Source organism: Staurois parvus, unplaced genomic scaffold (assembly GCF_062004578.1).
Source record: "Staurois parvus isolate SC_StPar_1 unplaced genomic scaffold, SC_StPar_1.0 ptg000336l, whole genome shotgun sequence".
Classification (NCBI taxonomy): Eukaryota; Metazoa; Chordata; class Amphibia; order Anura; family Ranidae; genus Staurois; species Staurois parvus.
Window position 1 is genome coordinate 3,668,260 of NW_028318132.1, and position 26,130 is coordinate 3,694,389.

Below are 26,130 nucleotides of genomic sequence, written 5' to 3' on the forward strand. Positions count from 1 at the left end.
TAGTGCGAGTTGACACAGTTGTACCCTGTTCCTGAAGGTCAGCTTGAATTTATTTGGAAGTTGATTGAGGTTCTTTATGCAGCATTCGAACAATTCTTTGTTGCAATCTTTGAATTTGTTTTTCTCTTTCTTCTATGTCCAGGTAGATTAGCTACGGTGCCATGGGCTGTAAACCTATTGACAATGTTGTGCACAGTGGACACAGGAACATATTAAGATCTGCTAATTGATACAGATCGGTTTAAATACAGATTACAGGATCTTAACAAACTTGGAATGTAATTATTTCTTGCAATTCTGAGAAGGTGACCATACTTTTGTCCAGTCCTTTTCTGGGGTTTTGTGTGCAATGTGTCAGATTGGGCTTTGTTTCTCTACTTTTTTGTGTCAAAAGTGATGGGTAAGTGCTGGACAGGTATTGGGGACCTTGTCACCTCGCTGTGGATGGTCATGGTGTAATACCTTCTATTAACTTGTGTGTGAACAAGCCTTTTTGGATGGCGGATAGAATAGAGGCCAGCAAGGCTAAAATGTTCAGTCAGTATTCACACACATACTTCGCCTTCAGTCATCTGAACGTATGCAGATTAGAGAAGAACAATGGAATCCTTATCGACCAATGTTTTTGTTTATTGTGAGTCTGATCCTGCAGGGATTTTTTTTCTCTTTACAGAAGTGGAGTTTAATTTTAATCCACAAGCCACGCATATTCAGTATAATGGTTCGGCAGAAAGGTAACTTGCCAAGACATCTGTTTTAGGTGTGTTGGCTGTCTGCTCCCTGGGATTAGACCAACTTGGCGTTAAGGATTTATTTGTCATTATTGTGAAATATACTCCTTAGAACATGTACAGGGGTCAGTCTTTCTTATATGGGCACTGTGCACAACACACAGCTGCCTATAAAGCAGTCTGAGCCAGTAACATTGGCCTTTCAGGTGGAAGTAGCTGCTTGTTTGCTGTAACACAACTTTCCACCTGAGTTGAATGAACACATAAGCACCATAATAAGCTTGGACAGCAACTGAGCAAATGCATTGCTGTTCACGGTTGAGCAGCCACGGGAAGTGTGTCTAAAAGGGCAGGACTTCCCTGTAGCTGTTTGCCTGTGCTTCTTTTGTGGTGGGTTCTCCCAATAATTCTTTTTCTAGCTTACATTTTGTTGACCCGTTACGGAATTTAACAGCATCTACCTTCTTATTAACTTTTGCTGTGCTGGGGACAGAGTTTTGCCCTACTCTTGCAACTCCTGTTGTATCCATCTTGAACTTTATAACTGTCATGTGACATAACATTGCATTGGAAATTATTGTAATACCGGTGCTATGCTTACAAATCAGAAAACCTCAAATGTATTCTTAATTATGTAACATATTGGTGTAGTTTAGTAGCATGTGTGTCTGTATTTACAAGTACAGTTGCAATACAGTTTATTAGTGTGTATCTCTATATAGATAGATCTATATAGTCCTGTAGCTTTATTGTAGCTCAGACATGCATCTTTAGGATCTCATCAACAGGTTAAACAAAGGCCAGCTCACCATCCTCATTTTGGATACCAATCAGCTGTGTGCAGATATTGTCACCTTGCTCATTTTTGGGAAATCATTGGTTTAGGCAGGCATATCAAAACGTTTGAGTGCATAACATATTCATGTGAAACTGTGCCATTGTAATAATATAGCAGTCATATTTCTAATCATTCACTTCAGGGGGATCAATCTCTGTAATTTAAATCATATAGACCAGGACGATACACCTGCAGTGCATCTTTGGTAAATGCCGCGCATTCAATACGTCATAAACATACCCTCATGTGCCCGTAAAGGTTCGCTTTTTATATCATAAGTTAAAAGCCTTGTACTAATACTGACTAGAATGAACAGAAGCAAAGGGTGGAGGTAAGAAACACCATACAACAGGCACCTATAACCCATTTTGAATTTGCTGCAATATATTTCTGCCTGTGATTAAAATGTGATAAACTTGTGCCTTAGCAGACTTCTGAGCCCTAACAATAGCGTAGGACAGTGGGTAGAGCTGGTAGATAGATACATCTGACACTCCCGGATGTGTCGGATCCCAATTGTCTTTGCAAGACTTGTTATTAAATAAAGAAACCAATTGAAAGAAGTGAGGGCAAATAAATCCTTATTTTTTTTTTCCTCTAATCTATACATGTGAATTATCCTTGTAGCAAATCCTGCTTTCTCTGGCTTTAGCGCTTTCTAAGTTACTGCCCCACCCAGAACATGTATGCAGCAAGTACAATCAATGCTCCTGAACTGTATATATGTTCTCAGTAAATGACTCAGTATCAAAGTCATCCCATCAGGATGGCAACCAGGTACCTAGCATTTTCAGTGGAGTTTACTGGCCTGGCTGTGCTGTTTAAGAGAAGTGTCCAATTCAGAGGAATAGCTGAACAGGCTTACAAATCCTTTGGCAGGATTACAGCTCACATTAACAAATATCAAATTGTTACTCCTATCAATTCAACTTACCTTAAAGCCCGTTCCTTTAGGTGGAACTTCACTGAATTGGAGCACCATTAACCAAAAGAACTATTTATTTAATTTTTAATGTTTAAAGGAAACGCATCTGTCTATCCATATGAACATTTATTTTGCTGAGAAATCATTTTTAAAAACATCTAGCTATGGCCATTATGAATAAGGGAAGATGATTCATGTAGCATTTACTTACTGGAATCTATCTGCCCTTAGCCCAGGCACGTGGGCAGGAGGGTGTGCTTAGCTGGGAAGACCCCTGCTCCCCCCCTGAAGACTTCAGGGGCGTATGACATCATTGCCTAGGCCAGAAACCAGGAAAAAACTGAAGTAATTTGTAAAAAAAAAAAAAAAAGTTTAAAACAAAAAATATGATATAGTTTCCTATTTATGTACTAATGCTAGCAGCATAAGGAGTAAAAACAGTCAATGTTGACTGAGAGCGTGGAGTTCTGCTTTAAAGCTCTGAAATCCCAGGTTGTTTACTGGTTTAGGAGAATATTCACTTCTTCAATATAGTCTTTACAGTTGTATAGTTACACAGGTGACTGATTTCCTCCTCTTTAGAAATGTTTTTACTATGTATTTTATGAATTATAGACACATTACTATTTTATCTAGCCTTAACCTGACGGAACTTGTAAAAATTCTGGGCAGTTTTAGAATATTAGATATGGAACTTTATCTTATATTACCAATTGTTGAAACATGATTGCTGGGGGAGGTTATGCTTTATTAAATTTTATTGCCTACCTGTGTGATTTTCCAGAGAGGAGATTTTATTTGAATAATGCCATTTTATTATAGAGACATGGATGTGCTTTCAGCAGTGTGCTGACCTTGCACAATGTCCTTTATACCAGAGTAAAAAGTCTAATGCTGCCCTCTGGTGCAGAAAACTGGCAATGTTCATTGGAGTGTGAAATGGACAGTGTTGTAAATATAAATTAAACACAACTTAAATAGAAATCCTTCACAGAAATGATTGCAGGCAGAGTGGACTTTGGGACTTGTGCGAATTAGTATGTCCTGCTGTGTGGACAGTTTGTAATGTTGCAGGTTATTCTTAGCTAATGTTTGTTGGACCACTCATGCACTGCAGATGATGCCATTGAACATAAAACGTGCAACAACCTGCATCAGATGCCTGGTCTGGGCATCTGCTGGCCTGTTATGTACTGTGCTTTTGTCTCAGTATACTGAAATTGGTGCTATAAAATATTCAAATAACTGCAACAACATGAATTATCTTCTAGGTCTTAGCTTTTGTATCTGAGACATAACACATACAGTATTTCTCATGGGTTTGTAAGTATAGGTTTCAGTGGCCCTCCCTTGCCCCCTGTTGTTTAGGATCCACATTTACATTTATGTAAAAGCCTGTTTTGCAAAAAAAATTGTATTGACCTCTAACCTTTCCCTAAACTAAAAGGTGGACTTCACACCTGCCCTTTAAAATATACCCTCATGCCTAAAGTGTATCCAAACCCAGGAACACAAATTTTAAATATTGCAACTTAGCAGTCCTTTGATGTGTTGGCTGCATTTGTTTTATTTTTTTTTTTTTCACAGATATATTTTTTCCTTTAGCTGTACTTGGTATTTTTGACAGTGACTTTTCCATCCTAGAGTGACAATATTCACTTAGTGTACTGTATATATGGGGGACAGAATTGCAAATTTAGAACAGGAAGTGTGATAGGACTACAAAACACCTTCCCCTCTCCCTAATGCCTTAACACAGGGAAAAAGTGTTCTATAGTCCACAAGTAAACTAGGCAGAGATTAGTGTAGCACAAGCAAAGTTCACAGAAAGTTAGGAGCTTGCTGGATTTCTAGTAGAATCAATGGGTATTTTCTGCACTTATGGAATAAATATAACAAACCATTTTCAATTGTATATTTAACAGAGTAAATAGGAGAAGTTTGTGGCTTTTACATATACTTTAGCATAAACTCATTGGGAAAAAAATTTGCAAGCCACCCACACACACTGTCCTAGGCACCCTACGGTGCATGTACAGTAATTACCTTTATAGCACCTTTCTCGGATTTCCCCAGCCCCCTGAAAGTCACTGACATTTCTATTATAGTATAGTCAGCATTTGTGTGCTGAATCCTGCCTGCCCCTAGTTAAGGTGTTGGGGCTTGGCAGGTGGCTGATCAGGCCCCAAGCCCCACAGTGTTGAGAGGCAGGTGACGTATTACGTGCAGTTCTAAACATGAAGGTACCAAAATGTCTATACAACAGCAGCAGCCATCAGATTAGTAAAGAAATGGTGATGAAGTTAGTTCTATCCCTGAAGAGTGCTAAGGACAGGATGAATGATTGGTTCCATAATGTTTTTTGTTCTGACAGTTTCCCCCTTTTGCTGATACCAATTGCACACTTAAGTGTACATACAGTGTTGCCAAAACATTTTGTTGTGTATTTAGTAGGGAATGATTAGAACCCCTGTCACATTTTTATGCGTCTGTGTGCACAGTGGGTAGATTCAGTCTTCCTATTTGTCCTGGAGAATATAGCCTCGGGGCATAAAGTCATGGGAGATTCAAAGTTGTACAGTTGTTACTAAATCAGGAGGTGAGGGAAAATCCCCCAAAGGGAATAACCTGTTTCTGAGAGGCATTTCCCTCATTTGTGTGACAGTGTGAGGCCCTACCTTGGTGTGAGTTTAGGAAATGGCTATAGAGATGACACAGGATTCTCAAACTGTAACTTTGAGATACTTCAAAGTATTTGTTATGAGTGGAGCAAGCTGTGTTTTTTAAGTTTTTACCCAGGTTTTGTAATCCCAGATTGGAGTATGGAGTTTGAAGGTTCCAAAATGACTTGGGTGATACGGAACCTTCAATCCTGTGTATGGGTTTTGCAGAAGGCCTGCAGGCTGTATGGGTACATAGGTGTGCAGAGTCGCTATAGACTAACCCTGCCATTTTGAGAAAGAGCCCTGTCAGGAGAACTTTGTGTTCCTTCTGGAGACTGCATCCCTTGTTGGGAGGATTCTGTGCCACGGGACTGGAAAAGTTGGGACAGATGCATGGGTCTAGAAGACTGAGAAAGCTGAGGCGGCCAGTAGGTGCCGGGGGCTGGAGGGAGACCAGAAGATTTTCTCTCACTTCCAGTTTTGTTCTCAGGTCAAGAAGTGAGGTCATCTCTTGGATGGATGTTATTATTAAGTGTCATCAACTTGAGTCCAAGTCCTAACTTGATGAATAAGAGCTCTAAACAGAAGTCGGCTTTATGCTAGTCTGGTGAGAGTCTCCAGTGTCATCCCCACAGCTGTAGTGAATGTGTCCATCCATCTAGTAGTCGTCCCCCTATGCACAAAAATTAAAGGGGTTTTTAACTTTCCCTACTCTATCCAAAGCAAACAGAAAAAGTCTTGGCTATACATTTATTTTAACTTAAAGCCAAACACTCCTAATCCAACCCTGAAAATGCAACAGTACATTTAAAACATTTTGGTTAATTTAGTATATTTAGGAATTTCAAGCAACTTTGCAAATATGACCTATTTCCTCTGCTTTTTTCCCCAATATTTTCAGTTATCCTCACAGGTTGATGTAAACTTTGCACTGTTTACATTGTCTGCAGCTTTCAGACAAAGACTGAAATCAAGGAAGGCATCTACATTTCTGTTTGATTCATTATCTTCTGTGCCAGAAACCATAAATGAATGTTTCTTTGCTATACTGTACTCTAATCACGATCTTCAGTGCCATGATCCACTAGAGTAAGAAATTGCAAGGAATATATTAACCCATTGTGCTGACAATGCGTTAACAAGCGTCTGGCAATACATGCTGTAGAAGTATCCTGTGCACATAAGCCCTTGTTGTATTTTCAGACCAGTGTGTGTGCCATATTTTTTTCAGTTTTAAATCCTATTTATTATGTTTTCTGGGAAATTATTCTGAGCCAGCAAATTTGATTTTAGAAAAAGCATATTGTGGTCTTAAATGATAGAAAAAAACAAACAAGACTAAACAACGGTCAGAAATATTACCAAACACAACAGATATAGCATGAGTCAGACTGCAAGACAAGATTCGGCAATCATGCGGTCATTGTACATACAACAAACCATGATACATATTGAGGTTCATTATGTGACAGATGTTTTGTTCCAAGCTTATTATTATTTCATGAATTTCATGAACAGCCTGCTCACTTTTGTGAGTACAATAAATGGTATACGAATAACAAAGCAGGCAGTCATTTAGGTTCAACTCTTGCAAAAACATTTTTTTTTGTTTTGTTTATTGTTGATTAGACTTTAGCATATATTTCTGTCAAATTTGTGTTTTGCTGTGAACTACCCTTTTGCAGAGATATTACCTTACTTTACTGTCCCTGTTACAGCAAGACAAACATGAGACAAATGGTTGTATTGAGAGAGGAACTCTCAAACAAAAATAATCTGACAAAATTATTTTTGTCATTCTTAAAATATGCCCCGACTGGAGAGATTTCCCACCACCTCCTGTTCCAAATAAAACAAGGATTCTTTAAATACTTTTTGTTTTACACTTCTCCTGCCACCTGCACCGCTATTCTTTGCCCTCTTAAAGTGATTGTAAACCATTATTATTATTTTTTTCATTAACATGTCATAATTACCTTCTCTGTGCAATGGTTTTGCACAAGTAGCCCTGATCCTCCTCTTCTTTGGTCCCCCCGCTGGCGCTTCTGGCTAATTCTTCTCACTGAGTACCCACCATAGCAAACCGGTTGTTATTGGGACACACATGGCTTGCTCCTGAGCCGGCTCTGTGTCAATTGTCAACAGGCTTGCTCCGACCGCCACCCACTCCCTCCACATGGGCTGTGATTGACCGCAGCAGGAGCCTGTGGCAACGCCTACTGTTTTTGAGCCAATGAGGAAAGGAGAGAGACACTGCTTTTGTGCATAGTGCTGGATCGAGAGTGTCCTCGGGTAATTATTAGGGGAGGCACAGGTGGTGGCAGGGAGCTGCACAGAGAAGGTTTGTACCTTTAAGCATTAAGGTAAAAAAAACCTGTCTTGCTGAAGGGTTTTCATTATCCGATATACAGTACATCCAGTTCATCAGCTGCATTCAGCAATGTTCTGTGATTCTTTTTAAATAAAGTCACTTTGAGTAATAAAGTGCAAAGCACAATGATGATGTGCAATATTCCCTAGTAAGCAGTCACAATTCCCTTCACTAGTCAAATCAGTGGTTTTTGGTTCTTGCAATGGCTTACTGTATTTTACATCTTTGCTTTTCACTTTAGAAAAGTCAGATTTTCATTTTTTCTGGTTATGCTGGTTTGTTAATAAGCACCTAAGAAAACAATTCTTGCTTAGTGGGCTATGCAAGGTATTATCAAACAGTTCTGTAAGATGTAAAGACTAATTCTGTTTCAAGAAGCTGACTACATGCAGTATAGCTTTGATTGCATCCTCTGTAAAGACTGTTTGTTTTTTGCCTCCAGGGCAATCCTCTTCTCTGTGCACTAAATTTATCTTCTGTCTTTTATACTGCAGTCACAGTCCCTTCAGACAGCATAAAACCAAAGATAAACATGAAATTGACAGGATGACACTCACTATGGTAAGACTTTACTCGATGAAATAGTCTGTGCTCCTTCTTTGTTTCTGTGTCTTGCCCAATAGAACTTTAGGACAAAAAAGTTTTTATGCTGAGAAACTTTCCATGATGTAATCTTTTCTGTTTGTTCATTGCCAGTTATGCTTAAAATGTATTTCTTCTTTTAAATGTGTGAAGAATGTGGAGCTACCGGACTCGTTCTCCCCAGAGCTTAAGTCTCTATTGGAAGGTCTTCTCCAGAGAGATGTCAGCAAGAGACTTGGATGCCAGGGTGGCAGGTTTGTAGTAGTGAACCATTTGCATTTCATGTCACTTTAATCTCTAGTACACATGTTGTCATAATATGGTATTAGTCTGTTAAATCAATGGAGGAGAAATTTAAGAATTTTACAATTGTGATATTCAGTGAGCTGCAGTATCAGCTGAGGGTTTTTTTTTTAGGATTTTCATAGACTTCGGGCACCTCTGACCATACTATAGAGGAAAAAGCTAAATGGTGAACTGTGGGTGTGATTACATCACACTGAACAGTGGGCATGGTGCAAAGGAGCATGGTTATACAAAAACACTGTACTCACAAAAATATGGAATATTTGCTGTACCAGCAAGACTGTTATGGACACATCTGAACCTCCAAAGGATCACTTTTCTTAAAATAAAAAAAAAAAGGACACTTTTCCATTTCATATGCTTTCCGTACACATAATATAGACAAGGTTAACAGGAGAATGTTATTAAATAGTAAGGGACTACTTGGCAACCAATAAACATTTTGGTCAAGAATGTGTACAAAAGTTAGAGTAGTTTGGTGTATGTAGTGTACAGAGCAGCTTACAGAGTTGAGTAGTAACAAGTATGTACAGCTATGAACTAAAATATAAAAATGAGATTTGAATAATTTATAATTTTGTCTATTATTACAGATGGTTAAGAGGTATTCCTATATAGAATTTGTGTTATGTACATTTTTCTATTTATGCATGAAATAAAGTTTATTTTGTAAAGTTCTAATTTCGCAGTCATAATATTGTTAATACACCACTGGCATCTTGCATGTGCAGCATTTTACCAGGAAAAAAGTATAATACTTCTTCCTTTTTGTGCATGTAACATACAGCACAGCGTACAGAGTGCAGTGGTCAGGGGTATGTAAAGTACAGCAAAGCTTACAGACTAAAATGTTGAGCAGGGTGTCTGGAGTATGCTTGATCTGAGCACCCTGTATGCCTGACAGTGAAATAACTGGTCCTTATTTGACAGTCATACAAGCATAGTGAGCAGAGCAGTGCCTGGCACCACAGAGGGTGGAGGCTGGAGTGCAACTACAAATCATGGTCAAAATGAAAAAACTGCCTTATGCTCAGTGGACATTTTTTTTTTTTGGCAAACCTGCTTATAATAACTGTGGAAAAACTAAATAGTGGTCATGTGGCAACAACTTAATACAAAAATTAGTTCAATTGCTGCTCAGCCAAAAATTACAATGTGTAACATTCACAGTGGGGTGCCCACAGTTCAGACTGGAGGCGATGATCAAAAAATGGTGCAGGGAATGTTTTCTGTCCCACCTCAGCACTACTGGAGTGCCAAAAGCTAGTATTGTCATCATATACAGTATACCCAGCAGTTTACCATCAGAATATGTCACAAAGCATGCATCTTCTCAAACCGGTTTCACTTCACTGTATTCCAGTGGCATGCATGGTTCATCCCAATGCACTCTGTGATACTGTAAAGCCATTATGTGCAAGAATATCTAATAAACAGCTCCACTCTACTGTTGAACACATGCCATAAAGAAATCAGGCTGTTCTGGTGGGGTTCTACCTAGTAATAGATAAGTGCTTCTAATTAAAGGATAAATTCACCTTTTTGTAAAAAAAACAAAACAAAAAAAAACACTTTTTTTTTTTTTGCAGGTAAAAAAGTGAATTTATTATTGCATTACTCTGCAGCCTGTAAAGCATAGCAGCCGCGATCGCAAGATCGTGAGTGCAATGCTAGGATCCTCTCAGACTCTCAGTAAGCTGTCTCCCCATTCTTCCAATATGGGCAGGCAATTACTGAATGGCAGAAAGAATCGATTAACTACGAGTACATTTACAATCACCCTCACAGTTCATTGAAAACTGTAAGCCATTGTAGTTCATTCACGTAACTTTGTGAATGACTGACACAGGCATATGGGCGGAGCCCCACAAGGCCACTGCTTTTTTACATTGTGACAGTTTGTGTGGGGAGAATATCCCTTGGCCACTATCACAGAGAGGAGGGGAACGAGGGAGTTTATCCTTTAATTCACCACTCTCTTTAGATAAATCTAACATTCTACTGTATTATTTGATTTGTATTCAAAGTGGTGAATTGTTGGAAAACTGAAATGCAAAGAGCTATTTGATCAAACAGTGCATCCAGAAAGTATTCACAGCGCTTAACTTTTTACCACATTTTGTTATGTTACAGCCTTATTCCAAAATGGATTAAATTCATTTTTTCCCTCAACATTCTACAAACAATACGCCATAATGACAATGTGAAAGAAGTTCATTTTGAAATCTTTGCAATTTATTAAAAATAAAAATAAACACATGTACATAAGTGAAATATATAAATAAGCGAGCGCCTCATGAAAAAACACAGCAGCTGTACACCAAAGGCACCATATAAGACCTCCCAATAGACAGTATATAAAAGGTGCAGCGCTAATATACAAATGAATAAAAATGATTTTACATAAAAGTTCAAGGTGACATAGTGCATATAGATAATAAACACTAATGATGTGTCTGGTAGACGTGAGGAAAGGATAATATCCAAACAGGAGTTCAATGTGAGGATGTGACTAAACTTTCAAACGTTCTGATACTTTCCAGGCAACACCGACTGTGTGCACGGTGAAAAATGGGGGTACAAATTGCGCACTCACCAAATGCGCAACCTTTGTGCGCTTTTCTCTCATATATAAGATCTCCAATCCCTCCTCCAGGGTCTGGTCAGATCTGGTCAGGTCCCCTTCTTAGTCCAAAACCTTGTAATCAGCCTCCTCCTTTGATTATCACCACTCTCCAAGATACCTGGCTCCCTCAGGAGCTCAGAAGAAAGCAAAGGAGGCCAATAGTGCAGTATGTCTCAAAGGTACATTTATTCCCACATATAGCAGATACAAGTATGGAAGAAGCAAAAAAGAATACTGACCCTGTGTGTAGTAACCGCCGGGCCCCTCGTGGTGCCGGCGGTGCATGCGTCAATCAGCTGAAGCCTGACCCAGACGCGTTTCGAGCAATAGCTCTTTGTCAACGGGTATTTGGCTATCAGCTGCCGACGCCACTGGGTCAGGCTTCAGCTGATTGACGCATGCACCGCCGGCACCACGAGGGGCCCGGCGGTTACTACACACAGGGTCAGTATTCTTTTTTGCTTCTTCCATACTTGTATCTGCTATATGTGGGAATAAATGTACCTTTGAGACATACTGCACTATTGGCCTCCTTTGCTTTCTTCTGAGCTCCTGAGGGAGCCAGGTATCTTGGAGAGTGGTGATAATCAAAGGAGGAGGCTGATTACAAGGTTTTGGACTAAGAAGGGGACCTGACCAGATCTGACCAGACCCTGGAGGAGGGATTGGAGATCTTATATATGAGAGAAAAGCGCACAAAGGTTGCGCATTTGGTGAGTGCGCAATTTGTACCCCCATTTTTCACCGTGCACACAGTCGGTGTTGCCTGGAAAGTATCAGAACGTTTGAAAGTTTAGTCACATCCTCACATTGAACTCCTGTTTGGATATTATCCTTTCCTCACGTCTACCAGACACATCATTAGTGTTTATTATCTATATGCACTATGTCACCTTGAACTTTTATGTAAAATCATTTTTATTCATTTGTATATTAGCGCTGCACCTTTTATATACATGTACATAAGTATTCACAGCCTTTGCCATGACACTCAAAATTGAGCTCTGGTGCATCCTGTTCCCACTGATCATCCTTGAGATGTTTTCACAACTTGATTGGAGTTGATTGGACATGATTAGGAAAGGCATAAACTTGTCTATATTAGGTCCCACAGTTAACAGTGCATGTCAGAGTGCAAGCAAGTCAAGAAGTCCAAGGAATTGTCTGTAGAACTCAGAGACAGGATTGTGTCAAAGCACAGACCTGGGGAAGGGTACAGAATAATTTCTGCAGCATTGAAGGTCCCAATGAGCACAGTGGCCTCCATCATCCGAAAATGGAAGAAGTTTGGAACCATCAGGAATCACCCTAGAGCGGTCCACCCAGCCAAAATGAGCGATCGAGGGAGAAGGGACTTAGCCAGGGAGATCACCAAGCACCCGATGGTCACTCTGAAAGGGCTCCAGCATTTCTCTGTGGAGAGAGGAGAACCTTCCAGAAGTACAACCATCTCTGCAGCACTCCACCAATCAGGCCTGTGTGGTAGAGTGGCCATACGGAAGCCACTCCTCAGTAAAAGGCAAATGGCAACCCGCCTGGAGTTTGCCAAAAGGCACCTGAGGGGACTATCAGACCATGAGAAACAAAACTCTCTGGTTTGATGAAACAAAGATTGAACTCTATGGCCTGAATGCCAAGCATCATGTCTGGAGGAAACCAGTAACGCTCACCACCTGGCCAATACCATCCCTACAGAGAAGCATGGTGGTGGCAGCATCACGCTGTGGGGATGTTTTTCAGCATCAGGAAGTGGGAGACTAGTTAGGATTGAAGGAAAGATAAATGTAGCAATGTACAGAGACATCCTTGATGAAAACCTGTTCCATAGCACTCTGGACCTTAGACTGGGGTTCATCTTTCAACAGGACAACGACCCTAAGCACACAGCCCACATAACAAAGGAGTGGCTATGGGCCAACTCTTTGAATGTCCTGGAATGACCCAGCCAGAGCCCAGACTTGAACCCGATTGAACATCTCTGGAGTGATCTGAAAATGGCTGTGCATCGATGCTCCCCATCCAACCTGATGGAGCTTGAGCGGTACTGCAAAAAGAATGGGAGAAATTGCCCAAAAATAGGAGTGTCAGGCTTGTAGCATCATACTCAAAATGACATGAGGCTGTAATTGGTGCTAAAGGTGCTTCAACAAAGTGTTGAGCAAAGGCTGTGAATACTTATGTACATGTGGTTTTTGTTCTGTTTTTTATTTTTGATAAATTGCAAAGATTTCAAAACAAACTTCTTTCACGTTGTCATTATGGGCTATTGTTTGTAGAATGTTGAGGGAAAAAAATTTATTTAATCTATTTTGAAATAAGGCTGCAACACAACAAAATGTGGCAAAAGTTAAGCGCTGTGAATACTTTCTGGATGCACTGTACAGTTGGTTGAATGGTTTGGTGACATTGTTGCACCTCTGTGTATGTGGTTTTAAAAAAGAGTAGGGGGAAAATTATTAATCTGTAACCTGCACTAGTTCCATTGTTAGCTGTACCATCAAAATTCTTCTCTTCTTTTTTCTCCTTTCAGTGCTCTTGAAGTAAAAGAACATCCATTCTTTAAAGGTATAGACTGGCAACAAGTATATATGCAAAAGGTAACTGATCTTATATTTAGTTATGAAAGAGGTTTTCATTGTCTGGATAAAATTATCCTGCACATATTACCCAACTGGTTTTCTGAAGAGCTTGTTTACACCAGCTGTTCTGCATTTTTCCAGCACAGGCAAAATCCATTGATGTGAGAAAAGCCAACTTGTAGTAATGTGAAGAAAGTAATGCATGCTAAATTTTGGATGTCTTGGCCTGCAGTTTGACAATTCAAAGTTAATCTTTCAAAAAAAATTAAATGGTCTCAAGCAATTGATGCATTCTAGTCTGAACAAACCCTAATTTATAAGATCATTTTAAAAATCTGTAATTTAAGGACAAGATCATTTATGCCAAGATATTTGTGTGCCATGCAACATTATCCAAAAAAGTAGCTATTGCAGTATGGTCCTGCAATGGAAACTTGTTTTTTATATACACTATATTGCCAAAAGTATTGGGACTCCTGCCTCTACACGCACATGAACCTTAATGGCATCCCAGTCTTAGTCCGTAGGGTTCAATATTGAGTTGGCCCACCCTTTGGCGCTATAAGGGTGTTCTAAGCTGTTAAGCTTCAGCTCTTGTCGGAAGGCTGTCCACAAGGTTTAGGAGTGTGTCAATGGGAATGTTTGACCATTCTTCCAGAAGCGCATTTGTGAGGTCAGGCACTGATGTCGGACAAGAAAGCCTGGCTCACAGTCTCCGCTCAAATTCATCCCAATGGTATTCTATTGGGTTGAGGTCAGGACTCTATGCAGGCTAGTCAAGTTCCTCCACCCCAAACTCACTCATCCATGTCTTTATGGACCTTGCATTGTGCACTGGTGTGCACAGTCATGTTGGAACAGGAAGGGGCCATCCCCAAACTCCTCCTACAAAGTTGGGAGCATGAAATTGTCCAAAATGTTTTGGTATGCTGACGCCTTCACTGGAACAAAGGGTCAAGCTCAACCCCTGAAAAACAACCCCGCACCATAATCCCCTCTCCACCAAACTTTACACTTGGCACAATGCAGTTAGGTCCATTAGATTGCCAGACAGAGAAGCCTGATTGGTCACTCCATAGAAAATGTCTCCACTGCTCTGGAGTCCAGTGGCAGCGTGCTTTACGCCACTGCATCCGACACTTTGCACTTGGTAATGTAAGGCTTGGATGCAGCTGATCGGCTATGGAACCCATTTCATGAAGCTTTCTACGCAATGTTGTTGTGCTAATCTAGAGGCCACACGAAGTTTGGAGGGATTTAGCTATTGACAGTTGGTGACTCATGCGCACTGTGCACTTCAGCATGCACTGACCCCGCTCTGTCATTTTACGTGGCCTACCACTTCATGGCTGAAGTGTTGTTCCCAGTTGCTTCCACTTTTTTATAATACCACTAACAATAGGCCATGGAATATTTAATGGCAAGGAAATTTCATGGATGGCTTATTGCACAGGTGGCAACCAATCACAGTACCATGCTTGAATTCACTGAGCTCATGAGAGCGATCCATTCTTTCACAAATGTTTGTAGAAGCAGTCTGCATGCCTAGGTGCTTGATTTTATACACCTGTGGCCATGGAGGTGCATCCAATGATTTGGAGGGGGTGTCCCAATACATTTGGCAATACAGTGTATAGTCCATTATTATATACTTGATTTATTCCAAGTCACTGTGCACTGTGCACGTGATTTGTTCAGCAATGTCTCTGAATTGTTTCATCTACTCTCACTGAAATGTTGCCTGTGTTGGAACCAGTTCCCTGTTCTGTGAAAGTACATTTTCCTAATATTATTTTGTTTTCTCAAGGTAACCAGAGTTGTGTGCATGCCATCCGTTAAAGAGTAACTCCACTTATGTTCAGAAAAAAACATTCCCCTCTGGGTGATCTATGTACAATGAAAGATTTTACAAACTTTGTTGCAGATTCCTACCTTTTTTTATTCTGAAGAAAGAGCCCTTTGTCTGTATCCATGTACAGAGTGAATCTGTATGGGAGTGGTTTTATAATCAGCTGCTGCAACTGCAAGGCACTAATGAGGAAAATGGCAGGGTCTTCATCCCTTTAGATGTGATTTCCCTTTGGAGTATCTCACCAAAAATTATATTTTTTTGCAGGGGATGCCAAAAATTTTACTTGGTGCTGACGTTTGAGAAAATCAGTAAGCCAATTACAGCAGCAGGAAATTACATTTTTAGGGGATGTACATTTTTAGGGGGTGTTCCATCTGCATACATAATGCCTCCAGGTAGCCATATTGCATTGCATTTTACAAAAAATTACAGCACTGCAGATTGGAAAGGTAATTTTTAATATTCAAATAACAAAATGACTTGAGTTGCAATTGTATATACTATTTTTTTTTGCTCATTTTGTTTTCCACGAAAGTGGGGTTACCCTTTAAAATGCATCTTATGGATATACAGGGGTTGATGTACTAAAATTGGAGAGGGGAAAAATCTTGCGCTGGTCTGCATAGAAACCAATCAGGTTTTATTGTTAAAGCTTAAATGAATAAGCTGAAGTTAAAAGCTGATGTGCTACCATGCACAGCTGCAGCAGATTTTGCACTCTTCAGTCTTAGTAAATCCCCACAGTATTATCTAATAATGGGTGCAATTCATAAGTTAATTGATTCATTGCAGCCAATCAAATTGCATCCTGTACTTGTCTGACTTCAGTTTTTCCAGCCAAAACTGTGTCTGTGCTTGTCACGAATTTACTATATTGGACTTACTAGGTTTGTTCCTGACCGTTCTTTTTCCTAATTGAATCTTATTAGGTAATTTGAAAACCTGGTACAATAGAAATACGAGACCTGTCATTGTGGGTTTTGGGGGGTCAGGTTCAGGGGTTGTCATCCTGGTTCTGGCCTCACTGTATAGAGCTGTATTTTCTTAATGTTTTCAGCAAGATTAACATCTTTTTAACTGGATTTAAGCGGAAAAATATATAACTCCTGGTTGAATATTAATGAATATTTTTTTCTGACTCAAAACAAGCATGTTAATATCAGATGTAAGACACAGGGGTTGACTTACTAAAACTGGAGAGTGCAAAATCTGGTGCATCAGTGCATAGAAACCATTCAGCTTCTAACTTCAGCTTTAACTTCTAACTTAAGCTTTGACAGGAAAAAAAATGGAAGCTGATTGGTGTTTATGCGGAGCTGCACCAGATTTTACATTCCCCAAATTTAGTAAATCAACCCCATTGTCTTAATTCTTCACTTGCTTGCATGTGTGTTCTAGCCAGAAAGAACTACTCAAGGAGGAGTAGACTTGAAGCATTGAGAGAGATAAATGCAACTTACATTTACCTTTTGTGGCATCCTTCAGCAGATGTGGAAAGACAGATTCTTTGTTTTTCCTCCTGCTCTCCACCTGTCTGCGTGCTTCCATTCCCTGTGCTATTCTCGGAGATTCAGAGAAATCCTAATAGACGGGGGGGGGGGGGGGGGGGGGGGTCACTGCTTCCATTCAAAATATGTAGTGTGCAGGGACTGACAGAATGTGGGATAGTGGTAAACAATGAGATCCAGACTTTTACAGATGTGGCGGAGCATTCTATGGAGGCATTGCAAGTATACACATTACATTTTACTTGCCTACCCCAACATCTCAAGAAGGGGGCAAGCTGAGCTCCAGTATTAAAACAAGAAATATCTTTGCAGCGCTCCCCTCTGCACTGCAAAGGTTACCTTATTCCTTGCTACCGGTGTTCTGCTTTTCAACTCTTTGGGTTGGGGTCATACCTTTACCATTCCCAAATACAATGCAGGACTATTGGTTATACATTGTATGTGATGATGTCAGAATGCAACAAGAGGCTGGAGCTTCTTAGAGAAGAGGCTTTGGGGAATGGTCACACAGAGTGAAGGAAGGTTGCTGGAGTGAGGAATAAGGTAAGTATTGCATCCTATTCCTCTACCTCTAGACTTAATGAGCAGTTAATGCTTTGCGGGTGGATCCCACTTCTAGGGTTTTTGGGTTTTTATGGTGCCTGGAGTTGAGCTTCAGTAATACTCAATAGGTAAGAAAGTATAAGTGAATGAGCACTGGACCATACATGTGTTTTTTTTTGTTTTTGTTTTTTTCCAGTATCCGCCACCACTGATTCCTCCTCGAGGAGAGGTGAATGCAGCTGATGCATTTGACATTGGCTCCTTTGATGAAGAAGACACAAAAGGCATTAAGGTATGTTATATCCTAGGTGATCTACAATGAACAACAAGTTTAAGGCTGCATTCATATTATTACATTGCTTTATTATTAGTACAATGCATGTTAAAATGGAACTTTATTCAGAAAATAAGTCCTGCTGGATCACTTCAGCCTGGCCCCTTTTGCAGGTATAGTTATGTAAAACATTAAAAATAAGTGCCTGTACTGTTCTAAACCCAGTAATACTCTCTCACCCTGCTCTGGACATGCTCAGTTTCCCTCTATTTTTCCGATCCGATCTGCTGACAGCCTAAAGATTTACTGCTGCTCAGGGCTCTGGGCTTCTGCAAAATGGCAGCCTCCAGCAAGAAGAAACAGGTGCAATGCTGGAGGAAATTCACAGCACATACTCATTTTGGTAGCATAATTATTAACGTGAAATGTATGTTCCTTGCTAAAGAACATTTTTTGTTATAAAGTTGGTATGGGTAGTTCCGCGTTAACAATATATATATTCAAGTGGTATTAAGCCTAAAAGCAAGTATTTATTATATTGTAGCTTACCAATTCTTAGATATGATGGCTGCATTAGTTTTCTTTTTTAGGCTCTCTTTCCTTTATTTCCATCTGGTGATCCAGCCAGTAAGTCTGTTGTTCAACAGAGCAAACTCTCCTGCAAATACTTCAGTCTGCCTACTGTGTGTCAGTGCATAAAAGAGAACGATAACACAACATAGGAATGTAATTCGCATACCTTACCTTCACTCCTCTGCTTCTCTGTTCAGCCAGGGGAGAAAGGAGATATCCATTATTTCTGGGTATGGCGGTGCCCATAGCACTGTGTAAGCTGCAGGTCATAGCTTACATGGAGATTTTCTAATCGTATGCTTCTGACAAGGTCTGCATTAACGATACCTGTTGCTTTTCCCTGCATTAGCAAAGCACAGATTTGCTTTTAGTTCTATAAAAACCATATGTTAGATCAGTGTTTCTCAACCTTTTTTCGTTCAAGGGACCCTTTGAAATTATGGACAGTCCAGAGGCACCGTTTGAAATTATGGACAGCCTTGAGGCACCCTATTCTAAAATGGGGTTCCTCTAGATTGTCCATAATTTTAAAAGGGTGCCCCAATGTGAAAAGCTATTCTAATAGTTTTATATAATTCAGCAACATCCACATACATAGGACACCCAACATTAGAGGTGATTTATTTTTCCAAAGCAAATACACTTTTGCACACTGGTACTGACTAGTATTCCAATGTTTCTCTTCTCCCTCATTTTTTCTCCATCACTGAGATAATGTGACCCCAGCACTGATGGAGAGGGGTGAGGGAGGGTCAAACAAGGATGCTGTGCAGGCAACCAACATCCTTCTTATCAACTGATGATGTCAGGACGCCAGTGGCTATAAGGTCCTAATGGTGCACAATGAAAACCTGTGGCTTTGTGTAACTAAAAGGCAGGCTTGTTCCGCCTGCTGGCTTGTGTACAAGTTTTGGGTAATTTTTAGACATTTTGCCAAGGCACCCCTGAAGAAACCTCAAGGCACCCTGGTTGAGAAGGGCTGAGTTAGATCATATATCACAGTAGATGATGGCTTTTTTTTCTGACAAGTTTAATTTATGATTTTTGTAAAGTTGTACAGGGGCCTATTGTCAGAACAATGTTTCTTTATAGCAGAGCAGTGCATAGACAGAGGTACACAAATGTATCAAGTCAGTTATATATAGTATGTCCATAGATTACATTACTGGCTTATGATTCTCACTGTAAAGTCATTCAGCTAGGTTAGATTTTTTGCTTGTATTGCATTGTACATGAGTATGTATGATTAGGTGTAACAAACTGATTGTTTGAAAAAGCAAGTCTTAGTCTTACTTGACCTATCTGGTCAAGTCTTTTCATCTGATCTCCATGGGTCAGTGGTCTGTTCAGCTGTCTGCAGACACCTATACAAGCTCTATTCACCACCCAGTTCTGCCAAAACCAAAGCATCAGATAATTGTCTAATGGCAACTAGCAATATGTCCTGTCATATTTTTAATGCCATAGTAATCGGCACACTTGTGAGGGTGATTACTTTGCAGTGACTGTCATTAGTGATGTTCAGACTTTCATTTATTAATCCAAGAAAATACTATAGAAATATCCACACTTACTACTTCGTTATGTTGCTTTTTAAACATCTATAACGTGTATTATACAGATACTGGTATCTCAGCAGAGCCAAGTTAAAGTAGTATTAAACCATCAGCGGTTTTTTAGCTCAAGACATTTAGCACAGTAAAATAAACATTCCCCTGTAAACTTTTAGTTGAAAAATTCTTATTCCAGCACTTACAGTTTACAGCTTTCAGTGCTGGTGTCACCCGTTCTGTCAGTGCTGCTTCTCTGAACCTCACAAAAAAGAGTTAACAGTGGACAGTGTAGTCTGGAGTCCATCTGTTAGCTTGGAGAAGAGAGCGGGAGGAGCAAGGCAGTGCTATGCCATCTTAGGCTATGAGACGGTGTATTTTAATCATAAGGTGACACAACTCTGGTCCCTGCATGCAAAAGTGGCTCCGTAGAATATTGCAAATGAAAAATGCCATGCTGAAACAGGAAACCTGGGCCAGCAGTGATGGCAACAGCCTAAACTAGTACATAGGCAAGGATTCATACTCAGCAAGTGATTAAATCATTTGCTGAAAGGAAAAAAAAGCTCATAGCAAGGGTATACAGCAAAGTTGTATTCAGATTTATTATATTCTTTTTGCATTAACCACTTGATTTAAAACCTCTGCATAGACCTTTGAATAAAGTATGTAAATAAGTTAAAGTATTCAGTGGCTTTCAGTAAACCATATCCATGAGCCCTAAGAAAAGAAGAAATGTATGGTATTGTTGTACATGCCTATCTGTGGGTGTTCAGATATCTGGACTCAGGGGCGGACTGACAACTCATGGGGCCCCCGGGCAATAGAGGATCATGGTACCCCTGTGTCCTTGCCTAAACTCAAAAAAGCCTATGAAAAAGTTACCAGGGGCATCTCATGGGGCCCCCTACTGACCCGGAGCCCTCGGGCAGTGCCTGAGTTTCCAAATGGTCAGTCCGCCCCTGTCTGGACTGTTACATTTATCCCCGATTATCCTCTGTGTAACACATTACAAATACTATATATTTTTTATAGTTGCTTGATAGCGATCAGGAGCTGTACAAGAACTTCCCTTTGGTTATATCTGAGCGTTGGCAACAAGAAGTAGCAGAAACGGTTTATGAAGCGGTCAATGCCGATACTGATAAGATTGAAGCCCGAAAAAGAGCCAAAAACAAGCAGCTGGGACATGAAGAAGGTAAAAATTGTTGTTATGGTACTCAGGGTACACAAAATCTATTCCACAAACCTGAAGTAATACACACACGTTGGTAACTTAGCCTAGTTTCTTACCTTCACCATTACTGTTCTTGACAGTGTGCAGCATGACTTTCACAGGAAAGGTTACTTTTCACTTCTAATTCACATTTCTAGATGGCACTGTGCAAATCTAGTGTGTAACATTGAAATAATATACACAGTTGATATAAAACTTGAATCTGTTTGGGCAAATGTAAGTTAAATGTACTTCCTTCTCATTTAACCTCCCTGGCGGTATTCCCGATTGTAGCTCGGGGTAAAGTTTCAGTACCACAAGCAGTAACCCTGAGCTACACTCGGGAATACTATGTGGCGCTGCTCCACAATCCCTTGATCACTTACCTTGTCCTGCACTCCCGCGATGTCCCTCCTGCAGTGTTCCCGGCAATGTAATCCAGCAGATACCGGCATCTGTCTTCTGTGTTCCGTCCCCTGTGAGCGTCGGGACGTACGGGGGATGAAACGGCGGGAAATTCAAAAATTACAAAAAGTGACATTCACTAAAATCACATAGTAAAACATTACTGTATCAAACCATTTCACATACATTTTGTCCTTAGTGCTTTGTCCTGTGCCCTGCCTACATTTTTACTGTTCTTTCTGCCTGGAAACTGAGAAATGTCCATGGCGTCCAAAAAGCGTCCCTTTAGGTCAAAAGCGGTTTTAGACCAGCTAGAATACAGTGATAGTAAATCAGAACCACTTGCAGAATTGAGTGATAATGATTCGTGGGGAAATTCATCATCAGACACTGAAAACAATTTTGCGACTTTGCTCAGTGATGTGCAAACTTAGCGCTATATTTCAAATTTCAGTGTTTTTGGTTTGATTATATTATTGAATTAAATGTATTATATTATTATTTTTATGATTATTAAATTATAATTTATGATTTTGTGTTTAAAATTTTATCATACCCGGGATGTTTACTAGACTCTTGTTCAGACAGATTTCAGTGAGTTATTCCTAAAAATGACAGGCCTACAATAAAAAAAATACATATTTCCATGCAAAGAAATGGTACTGCTTTCAGCACCAAAAATCTGAAATAATCATACTGCCAGGGAGGTTAAACAGTTATCCAGAGTTGTACAGATTTGTAATTTCAACACACTATCTGTTGTAGATTTTATGTTTCCATTAAATGATTAAAACTGGCTTTACCTATAGTATGAGCTTTATCAAATCCATGTACGCTTAGCTTTGTGTTTTTTATAACTGTTTATATGGATGTGTACATATAGTAGATGAAATAATCGTCACAGATCGTAACAGTAGCATCGATCTTGCCATAATATATGGTTTGTAATGTAACATGTTTACTTCAGTAATTCTGACAGTCATTTGCACAATGCACAGATTATGCACTAGGAAAGGACTGTATCATGCATGGCTATATGCTGAAGTTGGGCAACCCATTCCTGACCCAGTGGCAGCGAAGATACTTTTACCTCTTTCCCAACAGACTTGAATGGAGAGGAGAAGGAGAATCTCGGGTAAGGCAACTTGAAATAAAAATCAGTCTGCTAGCTTCTTGAATAGTTTTATTGTGCCCAGAAATTCTGTGCACATGGTCTAAAGGTTTAGAAATTATGAGAATAAATTGGCATTGGTTATTGTAAATCAATATATCAGTTCACAGATGTATACTGCTGTAATTCTGCTCATGCAGTTCTTTAAAACATTCAAAAACTATTGTGTATGTGGACAAATGACTAAACGCCTACATCTCTGAACAGTGGCAGAAATCTTTAGGCATTTTTTTTTTTTTAGAAAACTGAGAAACAAGTGGATACCTCTGTTATAGAATACAGGCATATGTAAGATCTTTTATTACTGTAGATTAAGTGTGTAGGATTACCATAGAGCCTAACTCCAGCCTTACTATCACTTTAAATGTGTTATTGGGGCTAAACAGGCCCAAATAACTATTTCCTTTACTAATACATGAAGTCGCTGCCAGTGCTGTATTTACTGTATGTAGCATCAGCTACATACAATATACAGCGCTGTGTTTCGGCAGTGGCACAGGGACTTCCTGTTCCCCGTACAAAATAAAGTCAGACTGAGCACTGCTCAGCCATTCACAGGGAACCTTTTTTTTTATTTGAATACAAGGCTTCCTCTGAATGGCTGGGGTGAAGAAGGCTGGCGGGGGACATCAAAATCTCAGCCTCAGCCAATCAGAGGATCCCTTGTATTTATTGATAAAATACAAGGCCTCCTATGAATGGCTAAGTGGTGCTCAGCCTGATTCAATTTTGTTCCTGGAACAGTTTGGGAAGCTCTTGTACGGCTGCCAGAACACTGCAATGTATACTGTAGGTAGTTGATGCAATATACAGTTTATACGTGATGGCAAAGCTGGAGCTAGGCTATAACACTGAGATAGATGGAAATCTCCTGTATATATTACCCAAGCACACCCTGGAGCAGCATATATATAGAAAGTTTGTTGATGGTGTTGTTTCTCATTTAGGAACCCTGGCGTATTTATAAAAAAAAACATCAGTTGGTAAGGTGGTAACCATCTGCATTCCTCTAGATAATGTTATAGTTTAGCTGTGACCTGGTTCCAAAAATCCCTATTTACATTAGATTCCCTAATGTAGCCTGCAGTCTAATGCTTATATGAAATGGTCCTGCTGCTTATCACAACTCTCCATGATAATGATTCAGAGATTTTAGCATGACTTGGTAAATTAAATAGTCATCAAAATGAACAGCTTTTAGACATGCATAATTACTTCACAGAAAACATTTTTATAAAGTGTTTACTTTTTTTAGATGAAATAATGCAAAGAACAGTGATAGTGTAAAAACTACAATCGCCCTTGGCAACCATCCAGATTTCAGTTCACTGAAGTCTGATGATTTAACAAGTATACCTTTCACACCTCTACAACCCCATAGACCAGAACAATTTTTACATTTTTGCTATGGGACTATTTATTTGGCAAAAATGTTGTCATTACTTAAGATTCTAAGAATATATATATATATATATATATATATATGTATATATATATATATATATATATATATGTATTATTTTTTCTTTGTGATATTGTATTGATAGATTTTTATGTAACCCATAGACAAAAGTATTTGTTTAAAAATAAACATACAACATGTTACTGTAAAGTGTAAATTTTATTCTATAACTTTTATATTATAACAGATATATATAATATATATTATAACACTGATATTATGGTTCTGGTACAAAGTATTAACTATAAATAGTGACTCTGTTTTTCAATTTTTTACTTTTTATTTTTTTACACTAAAATATTGAACCAAATTAATAAAAATGAAAAAAAGAAATGGTTACAAAAATAGAAATTCCAAAAAAAAAAGACAAAAAAAATGATAGTTAAGGAGAGAAGGGTAAGATGGAGTAATTTGGGCTGATTAGTGAATACTAGAGGTTAATAAGGGGTTAAAAAGGAACATGTTTAATAAAAAACAAACAAGGTTGCTTCAACTGACACCGTATGTGCTCATCCCTTTTGACCTGCAGATGAATAAAGATAGGAAAGTAACAAAGTTGCTATGTATCTCAGTGTGCAGTTCACTTATTGACAGCAGGAACAATTGCAGCTGCTGTATTTACACAGCAACTTCCAGCTGTCATTTTAACAGCTAGGAATTTTCTGTCAAGTGTGAAGGGGAAGCTAAAGTGGGGCAGAAGGACAAAAGCTACACGCACCCTGTGGTATGTGTAGCACGCCCAGTGTTCACAACTGGTTAAAGGATACGTTCACTTTTGGGAAGATGTTACATGTTCTACCTGTTTTTAGGGTGGAACATGTAACATGGTCCCATAGCTGCAGCCCCGCCCACCATGGGGAGAATTTTCCCCTTACGATCTGTCAGAGTTTAAAACAGGTCTTCCGCGAATGTATGAACTGCAAGCCCCGACAGCTTTAGCGGCTGTGGGCTTGTATTTTCAATGAACTACGACGGCACTGTGGAGCGCCGTGGTAGTTCATTCAAGCCTCCTGTCAAAATATCTGCTTGGCTGTACATCCCCTACGGCAAGCAGATATTCTGACAGGTCTGCAGGAGACCTGCATGACATCAGCGATCTACTGATCACTGGTGCAATGCTTTCCATGTCCCTTTGGACAAAAATTATAAAGGCACATTTTTTTTTACCTGCAAAAAAATTAGCATTTATTATTTTTGTCCAAAAGGTGAACTTATCCTTTAAAGATACATTTTGATGGATTGAATTAGGCAGTTACAATCATGTTCTTCTGCAGTAGCTAACTTATATCTCTAGTTTTACTAAAAATTTGAAATATTTGCGTATCTGTAGATACAAGCCGAAATGGTATCTGTCTGTCTTGCCATAATAGTTTGTGGTGTTTAGTTTTAAGTTTCTAAGAGTAATTTTGTATTTTTGTAGTTTGAATTAAATTCCTTGTTCTATAGTGTTTATATATAGCAGTGTTGTCTACTACAGGGTTTTGAATTGTTGGATCTAATTCAAAAATATGTTTCTTATTTTTTCTCCTATCATGCAGCAAAATCTGTTGACAATGGAACAGATAGTGTCTGTGGAAGAAACTCAGATCAAGGACAAGAAATGTATCCTGTTAAGGATCAAAGGAGCAAAACAGTTTGTTCTGCAGTGTGAGGTAAATCACTGTTATGTGTGAGTGTTTAAAGTGAATGTAAATGCTAGATTTTTCTTATAACAAACAAACATTTTATACTTACCGGCTCTGAGCTCCCTCCTCAATGTCTGCTGTACCAGAGCCAATGAGGAGAGAGAGAGCAGAGAGAGCCTCTGTTCTCATGCACATCACTGGATAAAAATCAGGGCTCAGATAAGTAGGGAAGCTACAGTTCATGCAGAAGGTTTTTTGAGCTTTATGTGAGCTTATGTTAATGAACTTATATTATCCTTTCTTGATACATTTAATCTTAATTATATTGTA

General features: G+C 39.3%; 1 protein-coding gene across 2 annotated transcripts in view; it reads left to right on the forward strand.

Annotated features, from left to right (window-relative positions):
* The window catches only part of GRK3 (G protein-coupled receptor kinase 3), a 415,831-nt gene that overhangs the window by 373,493 nt on the left and 16,208 nt on the right, over positions 1–26,130 (forward strand). For both annotated transcript variants that reach the window (XM_089684118.1, XM_089684117.1), the window contains exons 14-20: positions 8,023–8,089; positions 8,264–8,364; positions 13,573–13,639; positions 17,721–17,816; positions 20,957–21,119; positions 22,541–22,677; positions 25,714–25,827. In XM_089684118.1, coding sequence (XP_089540244.1) covers positions 8,023–8,089; positions 8,264–8,364; positions 13,573–13,639; positions 17,721–17,816; positions 20,957–21,119; positions 22,541–22,677; positions 25,714–25,827 — 745 coding nt within the window. The remainder of the gene's footprint in view (positions 1–8,022; positions 8,090–8,263; positions 8,365–13,572; positions 13,640–17,720; positions 17,817–20,956; positions 21,120–22,540; positions 22,678–25,713; positions 25,828–26,130) is intronic.